This window comes from Rhinolophus hipposideros (genome assembly GCF_964194185.1).
Source record: "Rhinolophus hipposideros genome assembly, chromosome: 14".
Taxonomy (NCBI): domain Eukaryota; kingdom Metazoa; phylum Chordata; class Mammalia; order Chiroptera; family Rhinolophidae; genus Rhinolophus; species Rhinolophus hipposideros.
Genome location: NC_138060.1, coordinates 62,812,310 through 62,835,881, shown reverse-complemented (window position 1 = coordinate 62,835,881; position 23,572 = coordinate 62,812,310). Strand labels below are relative to the sequence as shown.

The following is a 23,572-nucleotide window of genomic DNA, read 5'->3' as shown; positions in this document are numbered from 1 at the left end:
GCTACTCCTCCCAGGTACAATTCTTTCGAAACAAAACCCACAGATTCTGATCTTAGTAAAAAACCCTGGGGGCTCTCCTATGCTTCTTTCACTTCCAGCTGCCCAGAGAGCATGACTTTCCTGCAGACTACTACTATTTACTGGTATGTCCAGAACTCACAGTGAAAGTCTGAAATAGCATTTGTTAGAACCCAAACAAATAAACCTTGGGTCCCAAGTATATCTCAAATCACCACCACTGGAGCTACATGCTTCGGCCCCTCTATCTCATGCCAGACCACTCGGCCCTTCGCTCTCTATGCTCCAGCCATCTTGGCCTCTACCTTCCTGATTCTTAAACAAGCAAATCTGTTCCCACCTCAGGGCCTTTGCTCTGGCCCTCTGCCTAGAACACTTCATCCCTGATTCTTTATATTGCAAGCAAAGAAGACAAGTAGAATGGGGTCAGAGAAAAAGCAAAAAGCAAACTCACTGCAGGAGATCAGAGACCCAGGGGTTGAGAAGGAAACCAGCTTCCCTCACCCAGTGGTCCAAGGTAAAAGAGGCCAGCCTGAGGCCACAGTTGACATAGAGGAGGCTTTCTGTCAACAAAGTGGCTGTGAAGCAGGTCCCAGAAGGGACGAAGTATGCCACATATCTATCTGCAATTCTAGGTCCTGCTATCCTGACAGGCCATATAAAGTAGACAATATGGAAAACAAGAGGGTCTATATGTTCTGAAAAGATGTTCCCATCAAGCCAGTCTGCGTCCAGATCTTGATGTACTTAAACCAGAGCTGCCCCAACTTTTCTCCTGAGGAGTCCTAAATGTGCCTGACAAGAGATTGGACCTAAAGCTGAGATAGAAGCCAATACAGAGCCAGAAAAACCACTGCATAAGGAAAGTCAATTCCAGGGGGATCAAGTTTTGAGTCATTGTCTCTAATAACGACAGACCCCAAAGGTGCTGACACTCAACTTTCCCCACCATTCCAGAAGAACAGAGAAAGCCCAGTACAGACATCAAGAGAAAGGAAAAACAGGGGAATGAAAAACCAAAGCTACAACAAAAGAACAAGACAAACAAATGAAGGAACAAAACCTCAAAAACATAGACAATAGTCTAGGGGTTACCAGAGGGGAAGGGGGAAGGGGCGCTCTGGAAGAGGGTAAACGGAGTCTAATATGTGGTGATGAAAAGAGAACTGACTCTGCGTGGTGAACACACAATGTGATATATAGATGATGTAATACAGAATTGTACACCTGAAATCTATGTAACTTTACAAACAATTGTCACCCCATTCAACTTTAATTTAAAAAAAAGAAAAGGAAAACCAAAGCTAAAATTTCTCATAACGTGCCATGGGTCCCCTATCATGTTCTAAAGAGAAAGCACTATCTGCATCCCTTTTTTTTTTTTTTCCAACTGAGCCATCCGGCCCTCAGTGGCAGCTCAGCTCAAGGTGCCGTGTTCAGGGGGCACAGCCCACCATCCCTTGTGGGAGTCGAACTGGCAACCCTGCTGTTCAGAGCTCGCGCTCTAACCAACTGAGCCACCCGGCCACCCTCCATCCCATTTTTTTGAAGACAAAGTCATGGTGCTATTCTCCAGTAGCCAAAGCCTCCCTGTTCTATCACATCCAGTTCCTGGACTAAAATCCTAGTAGTCAACATGCAAAGGTCAAGGGGGAGACAATGCCCCAACTTAATGTGGCAAAGCTAAAGATATTTTTAACGCCCCCATCCACTCCCTGTTCCAATCTTCACACTTTGTAAAGGTTTTATCATCGTCCCAGGCTTTACCTAGTCCTTCTTCAACCGGCCCCACATAGCCAATAAGTCCTGTAAATTGCACTGCAACAACCTGACTACTTACTCTTCCTGTGCAGGTCAACTGACGCCAAGAGTTCACAACCTCCTTAACTCTTTAAGTGCTCCCACAGACCCAACTGGCCTCCCCTGTGTACAGACCATCTCTCTGGCCACTGCTAGGACAACGGTCCTAAAAGCAAAGGCCTACAGATGCTCCTCAGTGAAAGGCAGCAGATCCCACGCTACCTGAACTCCTTAGCGATGTGACCGCAGGTCACCCAGCACTCCAGGCTCGCTCTGGTCATCCGCCTCCTCTGTCGGCTTCTACACCAGATAAGACAGCTCCCCGTGCTCCGGCCCTGCATACTTTCCCTTCTCCTCTGACTTTATTCCTGTTATACTTCTAATCATCCGCGTATCTCTTCTCCACAACGTCACCAATCACCGTCTTCCCTCAGAGTACAAACTAAGAAAGCAAGCAAACACATCACAAGCAAGGGAACTATATGATCTGTGCTCTCAGAAGCAGCATGGGTTTAAAAAAGGAGCACTGCCTTGGAAACCGAAGGCCACTCTCTAGCTAAACTAGAGTGAGCCACTCGCCTTTCTGACCTCAGTTTCATCATCCGTAAAACGTATCTGCCCTCCCACCCACCACACAGGATTATCAAGACAATCAAGTAGGAGAAAGTGTGTCAAAATGCTTGTGGGGGACAGAGCTAGTACTTAGAGGGAAATTTATAGTTCCAAATGCTTATATTGGGGGGGAAAGCCTGAAATGAGCTTAAGCAAATTCCTAAGAAGCTTGAAAGTAATGCAAAATAAACCAAAAGAAATAGAAGGAAGAATATTGTAAAGTAGAAATTACAAAGAAAACAAACACAAAAGAGGGGATCACCAAAGCCAAAAGACAGCTCTTTGAAAAAGTTATTAAGGTTGTTCAGATGTTTCTGTAAACTATGGTGAAGCAATATAAAAGCGAGCTATTATTATCCAATAGGAATGAAACTTCAAATAAAAAGGGCTGAAGTAACAGTCTCCTTTTTGAAAAGGTTTCTCCACCTCAGCACTACTGACGTTTGGGGCTGGATAATTGTGTGGAGGAGGGGGTTGTCCTCTGCAATGTAGGATGTTTAACAGCATCCCTGGACTCTACCCACAAGACACCAGCAGCGCTCCTCCCCCACCCTAAGAGTCGTGACAACCCGAAATGTCTTCAGACATTGTAAATTGTCCCGTGGGAGGCAAAATCATTCTAGGCTGAGAACCACTGCTCTAAGAAAACAACAGGGCCACCTCACACTATGCCAACTAAGACTAGATTATTCATAGCTATTCCTAATTTTAGAATAGCTGGTTGTTCTGCCCATCAGGACTGTGGGACAACCAGCAGGCCAAGGCAGCGAGGGCAGGACTGAAGAGGTTTCAGCAAAACTGCATAGTGTTCAAAATGAGAGGACCAGAAAAGCTTCAAGAGCTAAAACAGAGTTGTCGAGTTGCCACAAGTGACAGAAGTATCACTTTTCCTTGGCGGGGGTGGGGGGATTGTATAGCTCTAACACTAGAGTGAAACATAGAAGTTAGATACCCTCGCAGGGCAAGAGGAGGAGACAGTATCTGCGGAACATTTTTTATCACTCTGAACTTCATAATCAATGAAAATACATCATTTCAAATTTTTAAAAAATTATTTCATATGAAAATTGTATAAATCTTTTTTGAAAATACTCCAACTGCACAGCTACACTATTTTGGGACAAATCACAATTGAATTCTCGCACTTCTAAATAAATAATAATAAAGTCCCGGGAAGCATATAATGTAATTTTGAGTAATTAAGAATCTGACAAGGAGAAAGGATTCCAAAAAACAAGAGGGAAGATGCGCACGCACGTGTGTGAGTGTGTGAGTGTGTGTGTGTGTGTGTGTGTGTGTGTGTGTGTGTGTACCTCCTTTATACTCGCCAGCAGCACCTAAAATTCAATCTAGACCTGACAAGAGTTCTAGGGGTATCTGACAATATAAGTCTCAGGACCCAAACGATAAAAATCAAAAAGTGCTGCAGACACCTGGGGACTCGAACAGCAACTGGGGAACTGCGAGTGCCCAGTCTGCCGGTCAGCCCCACACCACTAGCCTCCATTATTTCTACTCATTCTACTTCACAGGAAGGAAATACAGGACCAGCTGAGGGGGAGACTCCAACTGGAGAAGCTAACAGTGGAATGAAATGGTAATTTCCCTGCCAGAGATGAACTGGAAATGTGGCTGAGACTTCGAGACAGTACAAATGAGGGAAAAACTGACCCCTGACGCCCAAGGCAGCTGTTAGGAAGAATGAGAGTAATATCAGGAAAGAAAGAGGATCCATGTTCATTGTCCTGGAATCCAGAGAATGGCCGAGTGTACTTCCCCAATGCAATGTCCCATTCCTCTAGGATGGTCTGTTGTAAAGAGACAAACTTGATTCCTCAGTCAAGAGGAAATGACAGATAACTAAGTTCCATGCATGCAAGGCTGGAACTAATGAAGCAGCTCTGTGGCTGGCCAGCTGGTCTAAAACTAAAGACAAAAAGAAGTCCAGGGTTACTCCAACAAGTTGGGGATGAAGAAAGAGCTGAGCAAACCAAATCGGCGTCCAGAGGGGGACTACCAGCTATGGAGGTGCAGTTCTCTCCCACCAGGAGCAATTTACAGTCACTGGAGCAGCTGGAGGCAGAGCGACACTGCAGGAGATGCAATCAGCTTTCTGGAGTTGGGACCCTACCTGAGAATCTCTCCCCAAATCAACCACGCATGTCCACATGAGCAGAGCTGTGAGTGTAATTTCAGGAAACTCACACCACTCACTGTTACCCCCGCGCCTACCTGCGGCTACGTCATGGGTCCATGACCCCCAGACCACAAAGTGTGACCACAGGGATTCTGCCAATTACCCCTGCATGACTTGGGCAAGTACTGTGTTTCCCCAAAAATAAGAGCTAGCCGGACAATCAGCTCTACTGCGTCTTTAGGAGCAAAAATTAATGTAAGACCCGGTCTTATTTTACTATAAGACCAGGTCTTATATAATGTAATATACGACCGGATATAATATAATATAATATAATATAATATAATATAATATAATATAATATCACATAATATAATTAATATAATATAATACAACACAGGATCCTATATTCATTTTTGCTCCAAAAGACGCATTAGAGCTGTCAGGCTAGGTCTTATTTTCGGGGAAACAGGGTGTGCTCCCCTCTCAGTCTGCATGCCTGTCAAAGATGAACGAGCTACGTAAATGCTGAAGGTCCTTGCCACACTAACGCGAGGCTTATGCACAACAATCCGTTTCCTGGGCCATGAGTGCGTTGCTGCCGTTTGCAGTCTGTCTTCTCTCGATGGGTGACCTAAGAAATCCGACTGGAAACAGCACGCTCTCCCAGCAAAAGGCTGTTAGAAAAACGCTGAGGCAGCCGGGCTGCCCGGCACTCACCTTCCAGCAGGTCTTCCCCGTCCTCCTGGCCGTGCTCCCCCACGGCCACCTCCTCCTCCTCCTCCTCCTCCTCCTCCTCCTCCTGGTCCACGTCCGGGTCCAGGTCCGGGTCGCTCCCTGAGGCGGATTCGTCTGACATGGCTCCCAGAGGTCCTCAGTGGGCATTACCGACTCATGGTCCACTGCGGGGTCCTGGGGAGGGGGGGAACGACAGGCATCAGAGTCACCAAGGGCTCCACCCACTCGGGAGCGGGAACCTTCCAAAGGGAACATGCCAAGGACGAATTCCCTGGAGGTTTTCTAAGCAGGGCCAGCTAACCGTACCCAGTACCCTGGCCCTGCCTCACATGCTGGTGACTCTCGGCCCAGCTCAAGCTTCTCTTAGTTGCTTAGACAACATCTTCAAGTGACCAAATAAACATACTTATAGACCTCAGCATTCCCATGTGTCCATTCCTTCATGCATCAACTATTCCCTGAGCACCAACTCTCTGTACCTACATATACGTATGCACACGTGGCTATATAATCCCAGGCACTATACTGGGCTTTGGGGACACAGTGAGAAGCAGAACAAAGTATGGTAGGGAGCACTGGAGGATGGCGTGTGCCACAAGGACGTACTATTCCATATGGGGTGCGGGGTGGGTGGGGAAGTTATCACTGAGCAGAGGCCAGAAGGGAGAGGGAACCACAGACATCTGGAGGGAGAGTGCTCCAAGCAGAGTGAGCTCAGGGACAGGGAGTGGGCCTGCCGGGACCAGGCCAGGGTCCCGCCGGGGAGCAGTACAAGGAAGACAGTCCACTCTCCCATCACCAGAATGAAGGGCTGCCAGTGGCCAGCTGGCTATTCATCACACTCTCACTCCTCCAAAGCATGTGGAGGGCTCAGAATGCCCCTGTGCCCACCTCTGCTCTCAGACTCTGTCCTATCTGCGGACTCAGTTCCAGATCCGTTTCTTCCAAAAAGCCTCTAGTCCACTGCCCCAGGCTTTTGGGATCATATTCCCTCTTCTGAACTCCGTTAGCCAAGCTGACCTTCACCGAAGGCTTCAGAGAGGCGGTCTGGCAAAGGGCTTTGCCTTCTTTGGCTTGCGTGCCTTCTCCTGGACCAACAGGAGACCTGTATGGGCACCGATTTAGCTGGGAATTGTTTCTTTGTATCCTGGAGCTAGAAGCATGTCCTAATTCAAATCCTTCTTTCATTCACATTCACTTGCTCATTTGCCAACCTGCTCTATTATGTTTAGTACGTGCCAGGTACTGTGCACGTCTGTCTGTGTGCTTCTCTCTCCACTTTACTAACAGCTACAAATGTCATTTCATCTTGCGGGGTCGGGGGTTGGGGGAGTGGGGGTGGGGAACCAAGGTAAAAAAGCTACATGGAGTGCTCTGTGATACAGCAAACATAGCAAAATCTTAACATAAAGATTCACTGACCAGTTCTTTCCTCTTTTTCTTTATTTTTCAAATTTTTCATAATAAATGTGGGGCAGGCGTGTAAGATAAATAATCTTTTACAAGACAAACTGCTGCAGACAACCACATCAACAATCAGGCCGTCCTAAAATTCCTGCCATCTCCCAAAGTAAAAACTGAAGCAAGTCTCTAGTTATTCAACACAAAAACTATTCCAGAACTGAAATCTCTTATCAAGGTGCAGACACAACTTGAAACAATGTCTATGTTCTCCTGAACAGAAACAGAAACAAAATGAAGCCAGCTGGATCCTTTAGAGCTTTGGAAAGCTACAACTTAAGTTTAAGCTTGCTGCTCAGTTTAAAGCCACAGGAATGATGAGTGTGTGTCATGTACCTCCCCTCTTAAAACAACTAAAGCAAAGAACAGCTGTGAAATAATTCAGTAATAAAATTAAAATTTTAGCACTAATAACACACTTCCAAAAACATCTACTAAGGGCACTAAGCAGAGTGAAAAGAGGTGATCCACAAATACAAATTAATATAACTAATGCTGAGCTATCATTCATTCATCGAATGACAAAGCAGAGACCAAATCTTTTGAGGGAATGACTACCTGGTGTCTTCAGTTCATCAGGTTTTAGATAGGATGTATTAAATCAATTAGGTATCCGCCGCTTTGGAAGTGAAATTTATTTCTGAACATGAGTATGATGATAATTCATCAGCAATTACTCTGGGTTTGGAAGTCAGTGTTCATAATGAGCACAACCCGTTTCTTCCTAGGCTGCTTTGAGGTAAATGTTTTGCTTACAGGGTGCTTGGCTAATTATGGAGTGGCTTTTAGAGAACAGTTTTTAATTAGCAAGTACCTTTAGGTAATCCAAATGCCTGTCATTTTAAAGAAAAAATTGTGTGGTGCTGGAAGAATGACAGTCACTCAGAGGTGAGCAGTAACAAGGAAAAGTGTCCTGTAAGCTCCCGGCTAACAAATATCTTCAAAACAACCTCAGCCCAAAGCTTCTGATGGAAGTAAACATCAATTAAACGTCCAACAACCACATGCACTAGTATTAAAATAGGGGAGAGACACTGCTCCAGCCTCCTACTCAAAATGTTTTTACAACAGAGGACACTTTAAAATAGTACCCAGGTCATCTGATGCCCATAACAGAAAGCACTAGAAAGTGACGGATTTCTTAAGTCCCACCAAATTTAGTTTTTCTCTTTCCTTCCCTTCTACGAGCCACTTAATTTCTTTCCAGAGATCACACAGGGAACTATACCAACTATTTAAGGGGAAGGTTTTATTGTTACTGATCTCCTTCAAAAAAGCAATAAAGGGAAAATAGCAGGGGAAAAGCTGATCTTGGGGGCAGCAGCCGGGTCAGTTACATTCTGTCTCTAAGGTCCCCCACAACCCCCGCACAGACACTTCCATGGGGGCACAGCCTTTCAGAACTCAGGGAGGGCAGCCTGATTGAAGGAGTCAGCTCTCAGTAGAACTGCTGGACAGACAGAGAGGAATGGCTGATAAGAAAGACTGCACCTCGCTTTTTGTTTCCCATTCCACATGAACGCTGCTGCCGTCCCCAGTAAAGAGGAGTTCTGCCTCTAAAACAGAGAAACTAGGAGAGGCTGGTGGGTGTGCCACACCTTAACCAGGACTGGATTCCACAAAACAAATTCTGGGAATCAAATTCTATTTTAATGAAGCTGGACAATTGGCTATTTAAAGGAACTCTAAAGAGAACCACTCTGAAGAGCAAATATTCAATCCCCAAGTAATGTGTTACTATCTACAGTTTAATATATGGTGTTTGCTAAAGGAGACTATAATTATGAAATAAAGCAACAGCGAATCTCAGTCTAGCCCCTCAGAGCAATCTTGAGAGTGAAGGAAAAGGTTTTTCTGCCCTGGAAGTTCAAAGACGAGGACACCTGTCTACAGAGTGGTGCCTGGCCAAGAATGCGTGGAGTTAATCACACCGGCATGGCCCTTTGGCACACCCCAGGGGGGAGAGTACACAGGAGGACAAAACCCCCAAAGACCACACACGCGAGCATGCACGCGAGCACACATGCACCTTTGTTCCCAAAGCAAACCATGCTTGGGAGTCCCTGCTGATACCAGAAAACCGCGGGCACACGGCCTCACCACGGTGGGGCAGCCCATCCTCGGCAGCACCCCGTTCCCGTCCTTGATGTAAAAGAACCCATTCCAAACTGCCATGTCCTCATTAACTTTGGTCACCTTGAGTAGTATATTCAATTTCCTCAAATTATCTCAAAGCAATTCCACAGTGAGTGCCACACACACTTTTGTCCCATTAAGAAGACAAACAAAACCATGCATTTATGTAAATTTACAATGGAAAAAAAGTCTTTTAAGAGCATGAAAATGTTCAGTCCAAAACTTTACGCAATACCCCTTCAAAGAAACCCATTAGCCAAAGAATTGATATAATTCAAAGACCAAAACAAAAACAAGTTCAGTCCAGACCCAGTGCTCACTGGGTACCCCAGAGACCTTCCAGTCCCCAAGATCCACTGGTTGGACAAGACGAAGATCCGGGGTGTACTTCCGACTTCCATGAGCCCAAAAGCCTTTTCATTATCTGTCAGTTAACTTAAAAACACATTTAATTACACACAAAGCAGCCACGGAACTCAACTGACATAGCTCAAAATATTTGATTTGGAAATCTATTGAGACTTTCGGCATTTGGAACTTAAAACAAGGAACGAAAGGGGAACAAACACATTTGGGGCCCTAAGGAACACGGCCACAGCAGATGACTCTCTCCAAAAGGCAATGCAGTGGGTCAGGGACTGGAACCACATCCACAGAATCAGCCAAGAAACCTCAATTCTAGCCACAGCTCTGTAGGAAACTAGCTGCACGACCATGGGCAAAGCCAGTCTCCCTCAGCTTCCGTTACCCCTCTTACTCCACTCCATGAGAGAAGGGCCTGAGCTCATCTTCCAGATTCTACGACAGCAGTCCTCCAAAGGTAATCCAGGGATCCCTGGGGTCCTCAGCACCCTTTTACAGGAGCCCCAAGTCAAAATCATGCACAGGTTAAAGAGTCATTCAAAGTGCAAGATAGGCCAATGGATTTTAATGTAACAGAATACAAAAACTTCCTTGATATGGTTTCAAATTCCATATTACAATTAACCTTGAAGAAACTACCACTTGTCAGAGTTTTGGTATAGTAACAAAAACTACAGTAGCTCCCTTTTATCCATGGGGTATACGTTCCAAGACCCCCAGTGGATGCCTAAAGCCGCAGATAGTACCGAAGCCTGTATATACTATGTTTTTTCTTATATTCGGTTGGTGCGGTCAACAGGTTAAAAACAATTGCAAAAACCGCAATTACTTTTGCACCAATCTGATACGCACACCTATGATGAAATTTATTTTATAAATTAGTCGCAGTAAGAGATTAACGACAAAGACTAGTAATGGAATAGAACAATTATAACAATATACTATAATAAAAGTTGTGTGAATGTGGTCTCTCTCTCTCAAAATATCTTACTGTACTGAACTCACCCTCTTGCGATGATGTGAGATGACACAATGCCCACATGATGAGATGAAGTGAGGTGAGTGACATGAGCATGTGACACGGGCTTCCTGGGTCACCTCGACAGTCAATCCGACCACCAATACCGCTAATATATGTGGGTGGTGTACAATGTGGCTACACTGGGCAAAGGGATGATTCACATCCAGAGCAGGACAGAGCAGGATGGCGTGAGATTTCATCACGCGACTCAGAACTGTGCACAATTTAAAACTTATGATTTGTTCATTTCTGGAATTTTCCATTTAATATTCTGTACCACAGTTGACCACAGGTACCTGAAATCGCAACAAGCAAAACTGCGAACAAGAGGGTACTACTGCACCAACAGTTATCTGAACAGGCTATTAAAACACTCCTCCTTTTTCTAACTACATTCTTCAAGTACTTCAACCATACAATAAGTCAACAATAAAAAATAAGTCACAGCAGACTACATCCAGAAGCAGACCTGAGAATCCAGCCATCTCTATTCAGTCAGACATTTTCAAATTTTCAAATGTGTAAAACAATTCTACTCTTATAATTGTTTTAGAAAATACAGCTGTTTTTCATTTAAAAGGTTATTTATGTTAATATATAATGAGCTTATTTCTAAATAAATATTTTTCATTTTGCAGTTTTAATTTCTAATACAGCAAATATAGATAATATAATAATATAATAACCCATATAAACAAAAGCTCTTTGGGGTCTTCAATAATTTTTAAGAATATAAAAAAATCCCAAGACCAAAAAGTTTGAGAAGTGCTGTTTTAAGACAAGATCTATGTTCTCTTCCCCAAAATTTTCAAGTAAAACAAAGAAAGAAAAATTGGCATTTTTTAAATGTAACAGAGGACCATGTTACATAAAATATTTGAATAGTGTATATTATATTCAAATAAAAAACTACAAGATTAATCTGATATATAAATGATATACACAGGTTATATAAATGTAATTAACCATCAATGGCCAACTTTCTCAATGCCTTAAGTTAGTACTCCATTTGCAAAGTCAAATGTTTACTTTTACCAGCCGATCTCTACTATCCACACCCTCTTTAAAATGGCCATGGTTGAGGTTTCTTGTGTTCCCCTCCCTCAAAGATCCCCTGACTCAGGCCCTTCATCCTAGAGGTCACTGGCAGGGTGAGTCGCAGGAGTTTTAAATACATAGGAGTAAAGCTCTAGAAGGCCACTGCTAAGGGGAGCAAATGAAAGACTCATTTCATTCTCCGTGGAGTCTGCTGAAGGGGAAAAAAAGGAAGTAAGGAGGGAAGGAAGGAAGGAAGGAAGGAAGGAAGGAAGGAAGGAAGGAAGGAAGGAAGGAAGGAAGGAAGGAAGGAAGGAAGGAAAGAAGGAAGGAGAGATAGTTAGTTAGTTAGCTAGTTAGTTGAGGGACAGGGAGAGGCAGGGCAGAGAGAGAACAAACTGAGTTGGGAAGATGAGCTAAAGCGGGAATGACAGCTTTGACTAAGAGCAGCCTGTGTGACACAGCCACTACTCCCCAGAGAAATCTGGGCTCTAAAAAATTCTACACACACATACACACACACACCTCATACATTAAAACATCAGATCAGTGTAATCTGAGTGAGGGTGGTAAAAAAAGAAAATAAATAAGGTCCCTAGATCTCTGAATATGGGGGATGAAACCAGAGTAAAAGCAATTCTGGCTAAATATGTTGCCATTCAACTTGTAAGTCCTGTATCTCTTTGCACAGAGTCCAAACCTCTTCAAACGGGGATTACAGAGAAAAGGGCCCACCTGGATGGCCCACTGTCCTAGGCTTCCCGGAGCCTAAACCAGCCCCCAGTCCAGATCAGGTTTCTCTCGGAGATGGTGAGACGGAAGAGGCTGGGAGAAAAGCCAAATCCTGCTCCCACCCCCCATCACCACTTCCACTCTCCCTCATCAGTCTCTTCCCAAAGCTCGAGCCCTCCGAGCTCCTCCCTCTCCTGAGCCCCACGGATCACAAAGCCGGGGAGCTGTCTGGTGCCTTGAAACCCCGACAAACATAAGCTGTGCCCAGAGGGAATGGTTTGCCCTTCACAGCCCTGCAAACAGGAAGCATGAACTGCCATCAAGACTTCTCCGCATCTCGTCCCCTGACCCACCAGATGCAATCCTGAAGAGCTCTGTGCAAGCAGCATTTCAACCAATGGAAGCTTTTGAAAGTAAGACTATAGCAGGGACCTTCCAGGAATCCTTCTGTAATACAATAACCACCGACTTTCCCAGTTGCTGTGGATCACTTTAGATTTTCAACGATCATTTCTTTTACAGTAGAGATACTAACACATATCTCCCTCACTCTACCAAATCTATTAGTAGCTGCTATACGGAAGAATTGAATGACAAATGAGTTCCGTTCAAACACAATCACTTTCCTCCCAAGGCGGCAGCACTGTTCTCTGGAATGCCATGAGGAAGTCAGTCTCACAATGAGAATTAAAAGGTAAGAATTCCTGAGACTAACTGTGTACACGCCACCACGGGGGGAAAAAAAATTCTCTCGGAACTGTTTCAGGTTAGAGGAGACTGAAGGCAGTGTGGGACCCCGGGTTAGACCATGGTCCCAGGGAAGAAAACAGCTCTAAGAGCCAGGACTGACGACAACAGTTGATGCAACTGAATATGAACTATGGATTAGGTAAGATTTTATCAACATTTCCTGATTTTGAGAATTGTTCTATGGTTATGTAAGAAAATGTCCTTAGGAAATACACAACGAAGTATCTAGTGGTAAAAATAAATAAATAACCGTCTAAAAAACAGTTTACAAGGAAGAGAATAAAATCGTCTGTTCCTAGTTCTCCAAAGATTTACACACTTAAGGAGCACGTACATATCTTATTTCAAGGTACAGATTTGAAATAATACCTAAATATTCTTTAGAGTTAATTAGTCACAAATTAGCAACAAGCTTCCTTTCTTTTAAAACACAATCATTTAGGGTTAAAAAGACTAATTAATTAAGCCTCTCAGCACCCCCAAGCGCAGACAGGATGTCCTCTTGCTAGGGGGTAGGCCTTGCTCTTCCCCTGGGCCCTGAAGGAACTGGAACCATCTCTGAGGCAAGTCTCACTTGGGTTCCCTCTGAAAGATTCTAGGTCTGATCAATGTCATAAACAAACGGCACCCCACAGGCATGTAGAAATTGGACTCGCCTGCTTGCCCTCCCTTCTTTGTGTAGATTTGGCCCAGTTCTGAACAGTCTTCTAAGGAGACTTATGTAATCTATCCTAGATTACAAGTTTCACTGTTACTTTATGGCCAAGGTTATTCAACCTGTGCCCAGTTCTTAGGCTGTTACACACATACACTTCAGCACTGTAGAAATAAGTAGCTTAAGATTCATACCACTGAACCAATCAGAGTTACTTAAGAAAGCTTGCCCGATAAGTCTCTCTGCAGTCTACACTGAACGTACATACTGAAGAAAACAGTGACATCTGAATATTAGCAGAGATAAGTGAGAAAGAAAGTGTGCACTTGACCTAAAGCAAATATAGTGAAGTAGGAAAAGATTGCTTCTTTCAAACTGATACTCCTATAACTTCTCTGGGGAAAAGCATACGGAGTCTGGACAAAATTCAGGCTATACATTTTGCAAGTAAGAAGAGGACGTGCAGGAAAATCTCATTTCTGTAAACAGAAAACAATGGATGTTAATCCTTGGGAAGAAGGGCCATCTGTCAAAGCCTGGAACGTGGCCTGCGTGCGTGCCACAGGTAAGTAAAGATGCTATTCCATGGAGACATGGCCAAACTATTACACCACATGGGAGGTACAGAGACCAAAATAATTCACACAGGGACCTTATGGCCAGGAGATATTGCCATGGTGGAGGGAATGAAGGGGCAAAGGCTGAGATGAACTAAAAGCTTGAGGAAATGATTTTAAAGAAAAAAAGTGGCTGACAGTTATTTTGGGGAAAGGATGGTCAAAGGCAAGGCAGAAAAGTGAGTATTATTGAGTACAAAGCCTAAGTACTTTCTTGGTAAAGACACAGGATGGGTGGGGGGGTGGGGGGGGTGACACAAATACACGCCTCAACGAAGAAAACCCAGATGTAGAGCAAGAAGCCATAAGACTAACTCCAAAATAGAAAGAATCAACAAAAAATGTCATTTTGGGGCAACAAAGAAGGCTGTAGTAGTTGAATAAATACTGCATACCAAATCAAATCTAATCATAATTTTCAATGACGTACTTTATACAAAAATGATACATCTGCCCTAAACACATCTCTACTCCCTTACTGACCCTGGAGCCCAAGACATACATTCCCGCTAGTGCAGTCTAGGGCTGCATGGTTTCTCTCTAACCAGGGTGAGGCTGTTCCCTGGAATTAATCCCCAAACCTCTGCCTCAGCAGCACTCACTATCCAATTTACAACAGTTGGCAACCACTGTCCAAAACCACCTCGTGGCCTGAGAGTGAAGAACAAAAGGGGAATACCTGGAGACAACGGCCACTCTCCAGGAGCGCGACTCCAGGCCTGCGTTCAAGCAAGCAGGGTCACGAAGTTCCACTCTTCTGGTCATTCAGTCAACAAGTCGTTATTAGACATTCTTGGGGCCTATTCGCAAGTGGACATTGCCCCAACACTGCAGCCAAAATAAAAATGCTCAAAAGAGAGGAGAGTGAGGGACAGGCAGAGGACAGGATCAGGAGCTACCCCTCCTTCTGCTCAGCACGGCATACAAGAATGAGGAGTGCAACTCACTGTTACGTAACAGTGATGCTGAACAAAAGGGCCGCTATGTCAGTGGTGGCTTCCACAGAGCATTATAAACTCAGGGCCAGAGTCTGCCACTCAGCCACGAGAATCGATAAACCACTGAACACCCCACATCACAGCTATTTCCACAATCTCCTCATCATCTCTCCCACTAACTAAAGACAAAAACATTGGTAACGTACCAAACAAGTTTGACAGGAGGCCCTCTCCCAGGCAAATGTCTTCATTTTAAGGTAGTCTTGCTCTTTATGATGTTTCTCAAGTTGTTTTGGTACTAGCTTGAAAATTACATACTAAGCATGCCTCTACTTAAATTTTCGATTTGATATTAGTATTATACAAACTATATTTTACTCTACAATAAATAAAATATTGAAGTTATAAGAATAATTACATATTTTGAGTGTGGACAAGCTCCTAAAAATGCCACTCACTTACATAAAATGGGAAATACCCAAGTAATTTTACAAATGCTTTTAGCACTGCTATCTTGATAAAGACCTATGAGATACACTCCATTTCAAATTTCAGAATTAACACAACCAAGATTAAGTGTGTCACTTTCTGGCGTCCCCACTGATTCCACTTTTGTAGCAAAAGCCTGCAAATTATCTGACAGTGGGTGCTTAGATACTGGGTATGCTAGAATCATGAAGTCAACGCAGCACCAGAAGAAGATTTTCCAGATCAATAGCTCTAGAAACTGTCCAGAGGAAACCAACAAGATAGCACCTAAATGAAGAAAGTACATCTCACAAGTTGGACAAGGCCTTCCTGCTTGGCACTTTGCAGCTGGGGAGACCCTGCAAACCCTCCCACTGCAAAACATCTAGAAAATATGAATAAATGAATGATAAGCATCCATTTTAAATGCACAGCCGCTTTCACAAAAAAAGTAATAGAAATCCCCAAGGGCCAAGAACCAAAGGTAAACTGAAAACACAGATGAATACTTTTGAGAGCTAACACTGCAGCAGTCCTCGGGGAAGAGGAAAGTGCCAACTGGGAGTGGCGGGATAAGAGACAACGCCTTGGGCTCAATGAAGCTAAAAAGTAGGGACTGAGACCTCTACATAGAGTCAGAACTTGAAGAACTATACTCTCATGAAAGATGGTGTAGGAAAAAAACTTAACCACCAACACAGAAGACAACATACAAGCTTGTGTCAGCCTCGGTTGGAGGAGGGAAAAGTATCCAGTGGGAGTCTGTAACCATGAGTCTGCCCTCCAACCAATTTAAGGTTCAAATATATACTTACCTACTCAGTCCAAGAAATTAACAAAAACTAAAGTGGTCCCAGACAAGTCATACACCCTAGTTGGCTAGAAGAAGCAAATGCAAAACATCTCTGGAACATACCTCAACCTGGGCCACGTAAGATTCCCATCTATAAAGCCTTTCTGAAGACAAGCTCACAATCCAGAAGTACAAACACATGAGGGACTAAGGAAACAAAACAAGAGCCAACACGGTCAGACTCCTAAAAACTTGATAATACAACTACCAGACTAAAGGTGATAAACCACATTATCTCACAAGAGGCAGAAAAAGCTTCCATAAAATTCAATACCCATTCATGATTCAAAAAGCAAACAATCACTGCTCCAGACTGAGGGGACACCGGGCCCGCAGAAGGTGCCTGGCTCTGTCTGTCAATTTCCGGGCAGGCTTCTTGGGGAAGAAATCTTCGAGCCGAGGCCTGAGGGATGAGTAGTAGTTCTTATGCCCCGGGGAGTGACGGGAGGTGGAGGACCCTAAGTCTCAGATTTGAGGAGCCGTGAACGCCACCACAGAGCTCAGGGGAGGCGGCCTCTGTCTTGTACACAGTGACCCTATTGTAGATGGACTAGGAGGCTTTAAGGACATTCAAACTGTATCTAGGGTGCTGACAAGGCAATGAAGACCTTTGGACTTCAGGGAGTGGTGGCACTGCATGTGTAACAGTCACCTTGGCCCAGCGTGGGGGTGAAGAGATGGAGATGACCCTGTGGCCACCATCCTGCGGGGCTGGGAGCTAAGAAGTCGGGCCTGGCTGGAGAGGCGTCTCCTGGTAGGAAGCCCAGAGTCTGAGATGGGGAACGATGGGGTGGGAGGAGGGAGGGCAGAGTCCAGGACGACTACGGGGTGCCAGGATTAGGTGCCTGGGCTGTTACCTGAAGGGTTCCATTAATGGGCCATAGCCTTTGACTAAATTGGGTCCTTGTTTTCATATAAAATACTCCTTTTAATAAAGAGTTAATGGGGGGGGGAAGCAAACAAACAGCAATGAGAAGAAAACTTCTTTCACTGGAGAAAGGGAGTCTACCAAAAGCAACCACATTTACAATGAGATACTGGGAGCATGCCCTCTGAATTCAGGAATGAGACATGGTTGCATGATATCAATATTTCTAGCAACATCGAGTTAGAGTCTAACCAACAAATAAGAAACACACACACACACACACACACACACAAAGTATAAGAATTGGAACAAAGAAAGAAAATTGTCAACAGTCAAGGATTCTATTATTTCACATAGAAAATCTACAAACTATTAGAAATACATGAAAGCTCAGTAAGGTGGTTGGATAAAAGATCAATAAAGAAAAATAATTTTATTTTGATATGCAGTCAAAATCCATTTAGAAAGTGTAATGTTAAAAACATTATTTACAATAGCAGCAATAACCATATGGTACCTAGTGAAAAATCTAGAGAAAGATATGTAAGACCTTGGCGGGGAAAAGAGTACAACACTTCACGGAAAGACATTAAAAACGCTGAAGAGATCTAAATAATCAGGAAGATGTGCTATGTTCATGGATGGGAAGAGACTATTACACAATGTCAATTTTCCCTATAAACTCAGTGCATTTCTAATCAAAATCTCAAGGCACAAAATGTGCAAACTCTAAAGGAAAAAGGTCAATACATTTCACTACATCAAAAATGAAATGTCTGCACAAGAAAATACCATAAAGCAAAGACAAGCCATAGTTAAGGAGATATCTGCAAGCATATGACCAGTAAAGGGATTGGTATCCACAATGTACGAGGAACTCTTAAAAACCAGTGCTGGGCCGGCCCGGTGGCTCAGGCAGTTGGAGCTCCATGCTCCTAACTCCGAAGGCTGCCGGTTCGATTCCCACATGGGCCAGTGGGCTCTCAACCACAAGGTTGCCTGTTCAATTCCTCGAGTCCCTCAAGGGATAGTGGGCTGTGCCCCCTGCAACTAGCAATGCAACTGGACCTGGAGCTGAGCTGTACCCTCCATAACTAAGACTGAAAGGACAACAACTTGACTTGGAAAGAAAAGTCCCAGAAGTACACACTGTTCCCCAATAAAGTCCTGTTCCCCTTCCCCAATAAAATCTTTAAAAAAACAGCGAGAAAAAGAGAAACCTAGTAGAAAACTAGTCAAAGGATGTGACTGAGTAACCCTTAGGAGAGGAAACCCAAATGATCAAAACAACACTTCAGACACATTTTAGATACAGTTTTTAACAAAGTGTGATGGTACAAAGTGCTGGAGAGGCTGCTGAGCAAGGGGAATTCTTACACACAAGTGGTGGGAGCACAAATTGATACTTTGAATAATTAAGACTATCTAGCGAGAGGTTAAAGATGCCCATGCTCTGTGATTCAGAAATTTTCTTAGAGAAATTCTAGAACAGGTATACAAAGTAATAGTGAATAAACTGTGTCATTGTGAGGATCGGTGAAAAATAAAAAGCAATCTAAAATATTCATTAATAAGAAAATGCAAAAATATATCATAGTCCACTCATTCAATGGACTATTACACAACCTAGAATAAAGAACTAGAGTATAACATAAATCAACATGGATAAACTTCAATGACATAATATTAAGTGAAAAAGAAAAGTTGCAGAAACATAAATACAAGATGATAACCATTTATATAAAGTTTTATGATATACAAAACAACACTCAATGTTGTAAGGAAACATACATGCATTAACAGAAGGAAAACTGCCTGGTAATAACATATAATTCAGAACAGCGTTAACCTCTAGGGGAAAGGAGGGAAATTGGACTGGGAAGTTAAGTATCTTCAACCTGGTTTGTTTGTTTTTAAATATAAATATCTGAAGGAAAATTAGGGGACAATGTTAAGTTTTAACAAAGCCGAAGGACCATAAACATGTATTTTATATTATTCCGAATACTTTTCTGTATGTCCAAAATAAATAATAAACAAATAAAATAAACAATAAACAACTTCCACTCAAAATAGTAAATAAAAGTTCTGAAAGGCAGTCACCCCAAAAAGCCATTTTGTGGGCATTAACAGTTAGTTGAAAACCAATCAGTTCGAGCTCTGGTGGAAACATGGACAAGCGGAGGTTCACAGCATTCCAGCAGGTGGCCCACCTTGATTGGCCCGTGTCAGTGGCTCAGGACACTAGCTGTGCCATTCTGATCTGCCGAGCACAGCACGACAGTAATGCGTTTCATACATCCCATCACTTCCTACAATTCTCACGCTGGTTCTAACTGGATTAACACGCGATGATTTTTTTGGTAAAGTAACATGAATCGACCTGTGCTGGACTCAGTATATCGTGGAGGACGCTCTCGCAGGAGGCAGGACAGCAGGCTCAGAGTCTCTGCTGTGCCGCAGCCCGTGAGGACCGGTGGGCTGACCGCTCCTGGGGCAGGGCCGTCTCCTGATGGGGCTGCTGCCTCAAAGCCGCCTTGCCTTAAACACAGCGAAGTGGGGCCCACGGACTGGTGCGAGGCAGCTCGACAGACAAAAGGTCCTGATCTCGATCAGAAAAGACTGAGAGGCTGAAAAGGTTCAGTATTTATGCATGTTCCAGAAGCTCAATCCTGGAAACTTCTGTGGGTTTCCCAACATACCTCAGACTGGCAACTAAACTGAGTGGTGCTCATGCCCTCATGAACCGCTCTGTTCTCATCTCTAGGCACTGCCTTCCAGAGACACATACCCTCTGCTCTGATCAACCGAATGGGCCGAAATGAAGCTTCCCTCACCTGGATTTGTAGAAAGAAATCAAACACAAGATCCTCAAATGAAAAGCTGCTTCATAGCAGCCTCCTATCATAAACATTTAAATAACATGCTCCCTCAAAGCTGTGACTGTTTCCTTTTAACTCTCCCCTGTCCTCCATTGAACATCACAACAGCCTATGTCTGGTTTAGCCAAGAAGCCAGTATCTATGCTTTACTGAATCCTAGTCATATTAATTAGCCTCTTTAGAGAGTTAAAGCAAAGGGCACACTCCAAGAGCCCTTCTTATACCCCCTTTCTAGCCCCTCTATTTCTCACTCCTCACTCTATATTCCATTTGGCTCAGTACCCTAGATAATAAATCTCACATCTTCGGTTACCTGTAGCGAGGACCCCCAGCCTACTGCATTTTGCTAATTGTGGCCACAGTGGGCGTTTGCTGTCCCCCTGTGTGAGGCAGAGACAAACTCCTTCATCGTTCTGGGGAAGGTACTCCTGGCCTGTGGATTTCCCAGGTCCTTACCAGGCCTGGCCGCAGATTCAAACACTTCAGAAGGCTCATACTATCCAACACATTAACACCAGGGTAAAGACGCTATAGCCAGCAGGCTCAAAGCCCTGAAAGCCCATTAGGAGCTGAATCACTGACAGAATTTTGCCTTCCAAAAGTTGTCTCCCTCTGGGCTGCCTCTGAACTTGACAGGAAGTAACCAATTGTTAAGTAAGATTTGAAAATAACCACAGCATGTTTAGGGAATTATGTGAGAAAAACTTCAGTGAAAGGAAGGGGACCATGATCTGCGGGGGACAGGCTGACACTCGGCTTCTCTACCACCTGGTAACTAATCCTCCCACACCTGGGCCTTGTCCTGGGTCAGGGAGCGGCAACACTTTCCTTACCCGCAGACTTAGTTAAAACTCATGAAATGTACTACCAAATGCTTATGCACAGATGAGTTGAAAAGAAGTAAACCCATTCTTAGCAAAATGATCCAGCAAATGCTAGATATTTCTGCATTCTAATTACTGAGCCTCATGATGTTTGATAAACACACTAGGGGGAAAGAGACCATGACTTCCAACAAACCAAGAGGTCCTTTAACCAAACATTCTCTGTACCCTGATATAAAGAGGCTCTGAGACCTTGGATCAGGCTGTTCGATGAAGCGTCAGAGAAAGAAGTGATGACTGAACCAATACTTGGAAAGCTCTACACAGGGTATGAGACCAGCACCATGACTCAGGATAAGGCCTCCCAGGGGACCAGCCAACTAAGACCACCGAATAGCAGTCAAGGCCCAACTACATCAATAGTTCCAACACATCCAAGTACCAAAAAGCAGAAAACCCTGGCTCTGTTTTTAATAATAGGTTACATCCCTCGTGTCAGAAATTGACCCGTACCTACTGCAACTCATTAACAGCTCATCACTGTGGAAGCTTGGGGGTCTCTGGAATGTCTCTTTCTAGAGAGTCACATCTCCAAACATTCTGTTCAGTTCAACAAAAACTTCTTAAACAACTACCTTCTACTGAGGACACAAAGATAAAGAGCAAATACAGATCAGGTCAGGCCAAGCGTTAAGAGGAATGTGGCCCAAAGTGAGTTTTGAAGAAAGAGCCGGACACTTAGGTAATTTTGGGGTGGAGAGGGGAGGACAGGAGATTAGGGGTATGAACTGAAGAAGACTAGGGAAGAGGAGGGAAGAGTTCAAAGATAGGGAACTCTTGTGAATAACGATTCAGAGACAAGAAAGAGCAGAATGTGTTTAAGGAAATCCAGAAAGTGTGTATTACTAGAGCATAAAGAAGGGAGCACCAGGGAAGAGTGGGAACTAAGCCTGGAGAAGTACCAGGGCCAAGACCACGGGGCGCCCTGACTACATGCTAAGGAGCTTGGACTTTCTCCTACAAGGAAGAACAGAATGACACAATAAGACCTGTCTTTTATAAAGATCACTCAACACCAGAGAATGTTGGATAAAAGCACAGGTAGATGCTGTCTCAAACTGAGAACAAATCCCAGCTTATTCTTCAGCGTGACTTGGGCCAATCACTTAATTTCTCCAGGCCAGTGTCCTTACCTGTAAGGAGGTACCCCCTCCCTGCCAAGAGTATGAAGAGGGCCAGGTGGTGAATGAATACAAATATAAACTGCACTCTGAAGATGCACAGCTCAGTATTTAGCAATTGTAAGTACTGAAAACGTGGTCTAGAAGAAAATTTGCTGTAAGAAATGTGGTAGATGGAATAAGAGGCTGGAAATAGTAGGAAGCAGTTAACAAGCCCAGAGGAAGGGCCAGGTTGAAAACTACTTAGGAGGTGAAATGAACAGGGCAAGTGGAGTCCTGTTCTTCAAACCCCAATGAAAGAGTGGAAGACACAGGCAGTTTCTCTTCCAGGTTTTCCTAACCAGGGCCTCGGGTGCTGCTGTCACCTCCTCCTCAGACAAGAGCCCAGGCTGGAGACCAGATGCCATGCATAACCCAGCTTTTACTATCAGCACTGCTGACGAGGCAGCAGGTATATCAGGGAGGGGGCGTCTGGTGTCAGAGACCCAGGCTAACGGCCCCACTTAACCGGAGCAAAGGACTTCCTTTCTCCTCACCCGGGGTAGTGGCACCTACACTTCAGGTGCTGTTAGGGTTCACACAACATAGGACCCGGCAACGTAATAAGCACTCAATACCTTACACAACACAAACGAATCCCACACAGACGTGACACTTATTTGACAGTGTCTCTCGCGAGAACACTGCAGCCGTATGGCAGCGCCAGCCCATCTGGAGGCCGGGAGCCGAGACAGCTCAGTACGCACCCGTATGTTAGTTCTCAGCCGCAAGGGATGTTCCATTTAGGGAGAGAGCCTGTTAGTTCCAGTATGTGTGTAACATCTTCCACCATAATATGTGCTATCTGGTTTCTAAACAAATAAAACTGGTTTTGGGGAGCTCTTCTCTGGAGACAACAAGTGGGATCCTGTATAGTTTTACCCAAAAGTTAAGTAAAAACTTGGCCCCGAGCCCAGAAAACAGGCATTTCTCCCAGACGAAACTGGATAAACCAAGTCTATGAACAATGAGTGGATAAAACAGTAGCGAAGGGAAGAACACAGAGAAAAGTCAGAATAACCCACACTGAAAGACTAGAAGGGAACTAAGCAGGATGCTGGAATGTATCAGTTCAGATCTGAAGCAGTCAGTGGAAGCAAAAGTTAACCAAGTATAAGACACCGAAGTTACCAAATGAAAACTGTGGGGCATAGATGTGCTCCCTGGTAAGCCAGAGATAAGGGGGATAGAAGCTCTACCCACACTAAGATTCAAGGCTCCTTATGAGAGGTTAGGCAACTGGAAAGGTATAACCCCGGGAAGGAAAAAGACCAGTGGAAACAAAATTTAAACACATTAATGTGGAAGAGTAACAGTTTCCACTTCAATAGGTTACTTTAGATGCTGCTGTTTCAGATTTACTTTCTCATAAGGAAGGTACTGACTGAAGGCTGCACAGGGCATTGTTTGCTCCTCTTGTGAAACAGGAAGAGAAGTGAATCTT

General features: G+C 44.1%; 1 protein-coding gene across 3 annotated transcripts in view; it reads right to left on the bottom strand.

Annotated features, from left to right (window-relative positions):
• Positions 1–23,572, bottom strand: part of RAD54L2 (RAD54 like 2) — a 91,811-nt gene that overhangs the window by 53,364 nt on the left and 14,875 nt on the right. For all 3 annotated transcript variants that reach the window (XM_081071532.1, XM_081071534.1, XM_081071533.1), the window contains exon 2: positions 5,288–5,479. In XM_081071532.1, coding sequence (XP_080927658.1) covers positions 5,288–5,426 — 139 coding nt within the window. In that variant the 5' untranslated portion in view covers positions 5,427–5,479. The remainder of the gene's footprint in view (positions 1–5,287; positions 5,480–23,572) is intronic.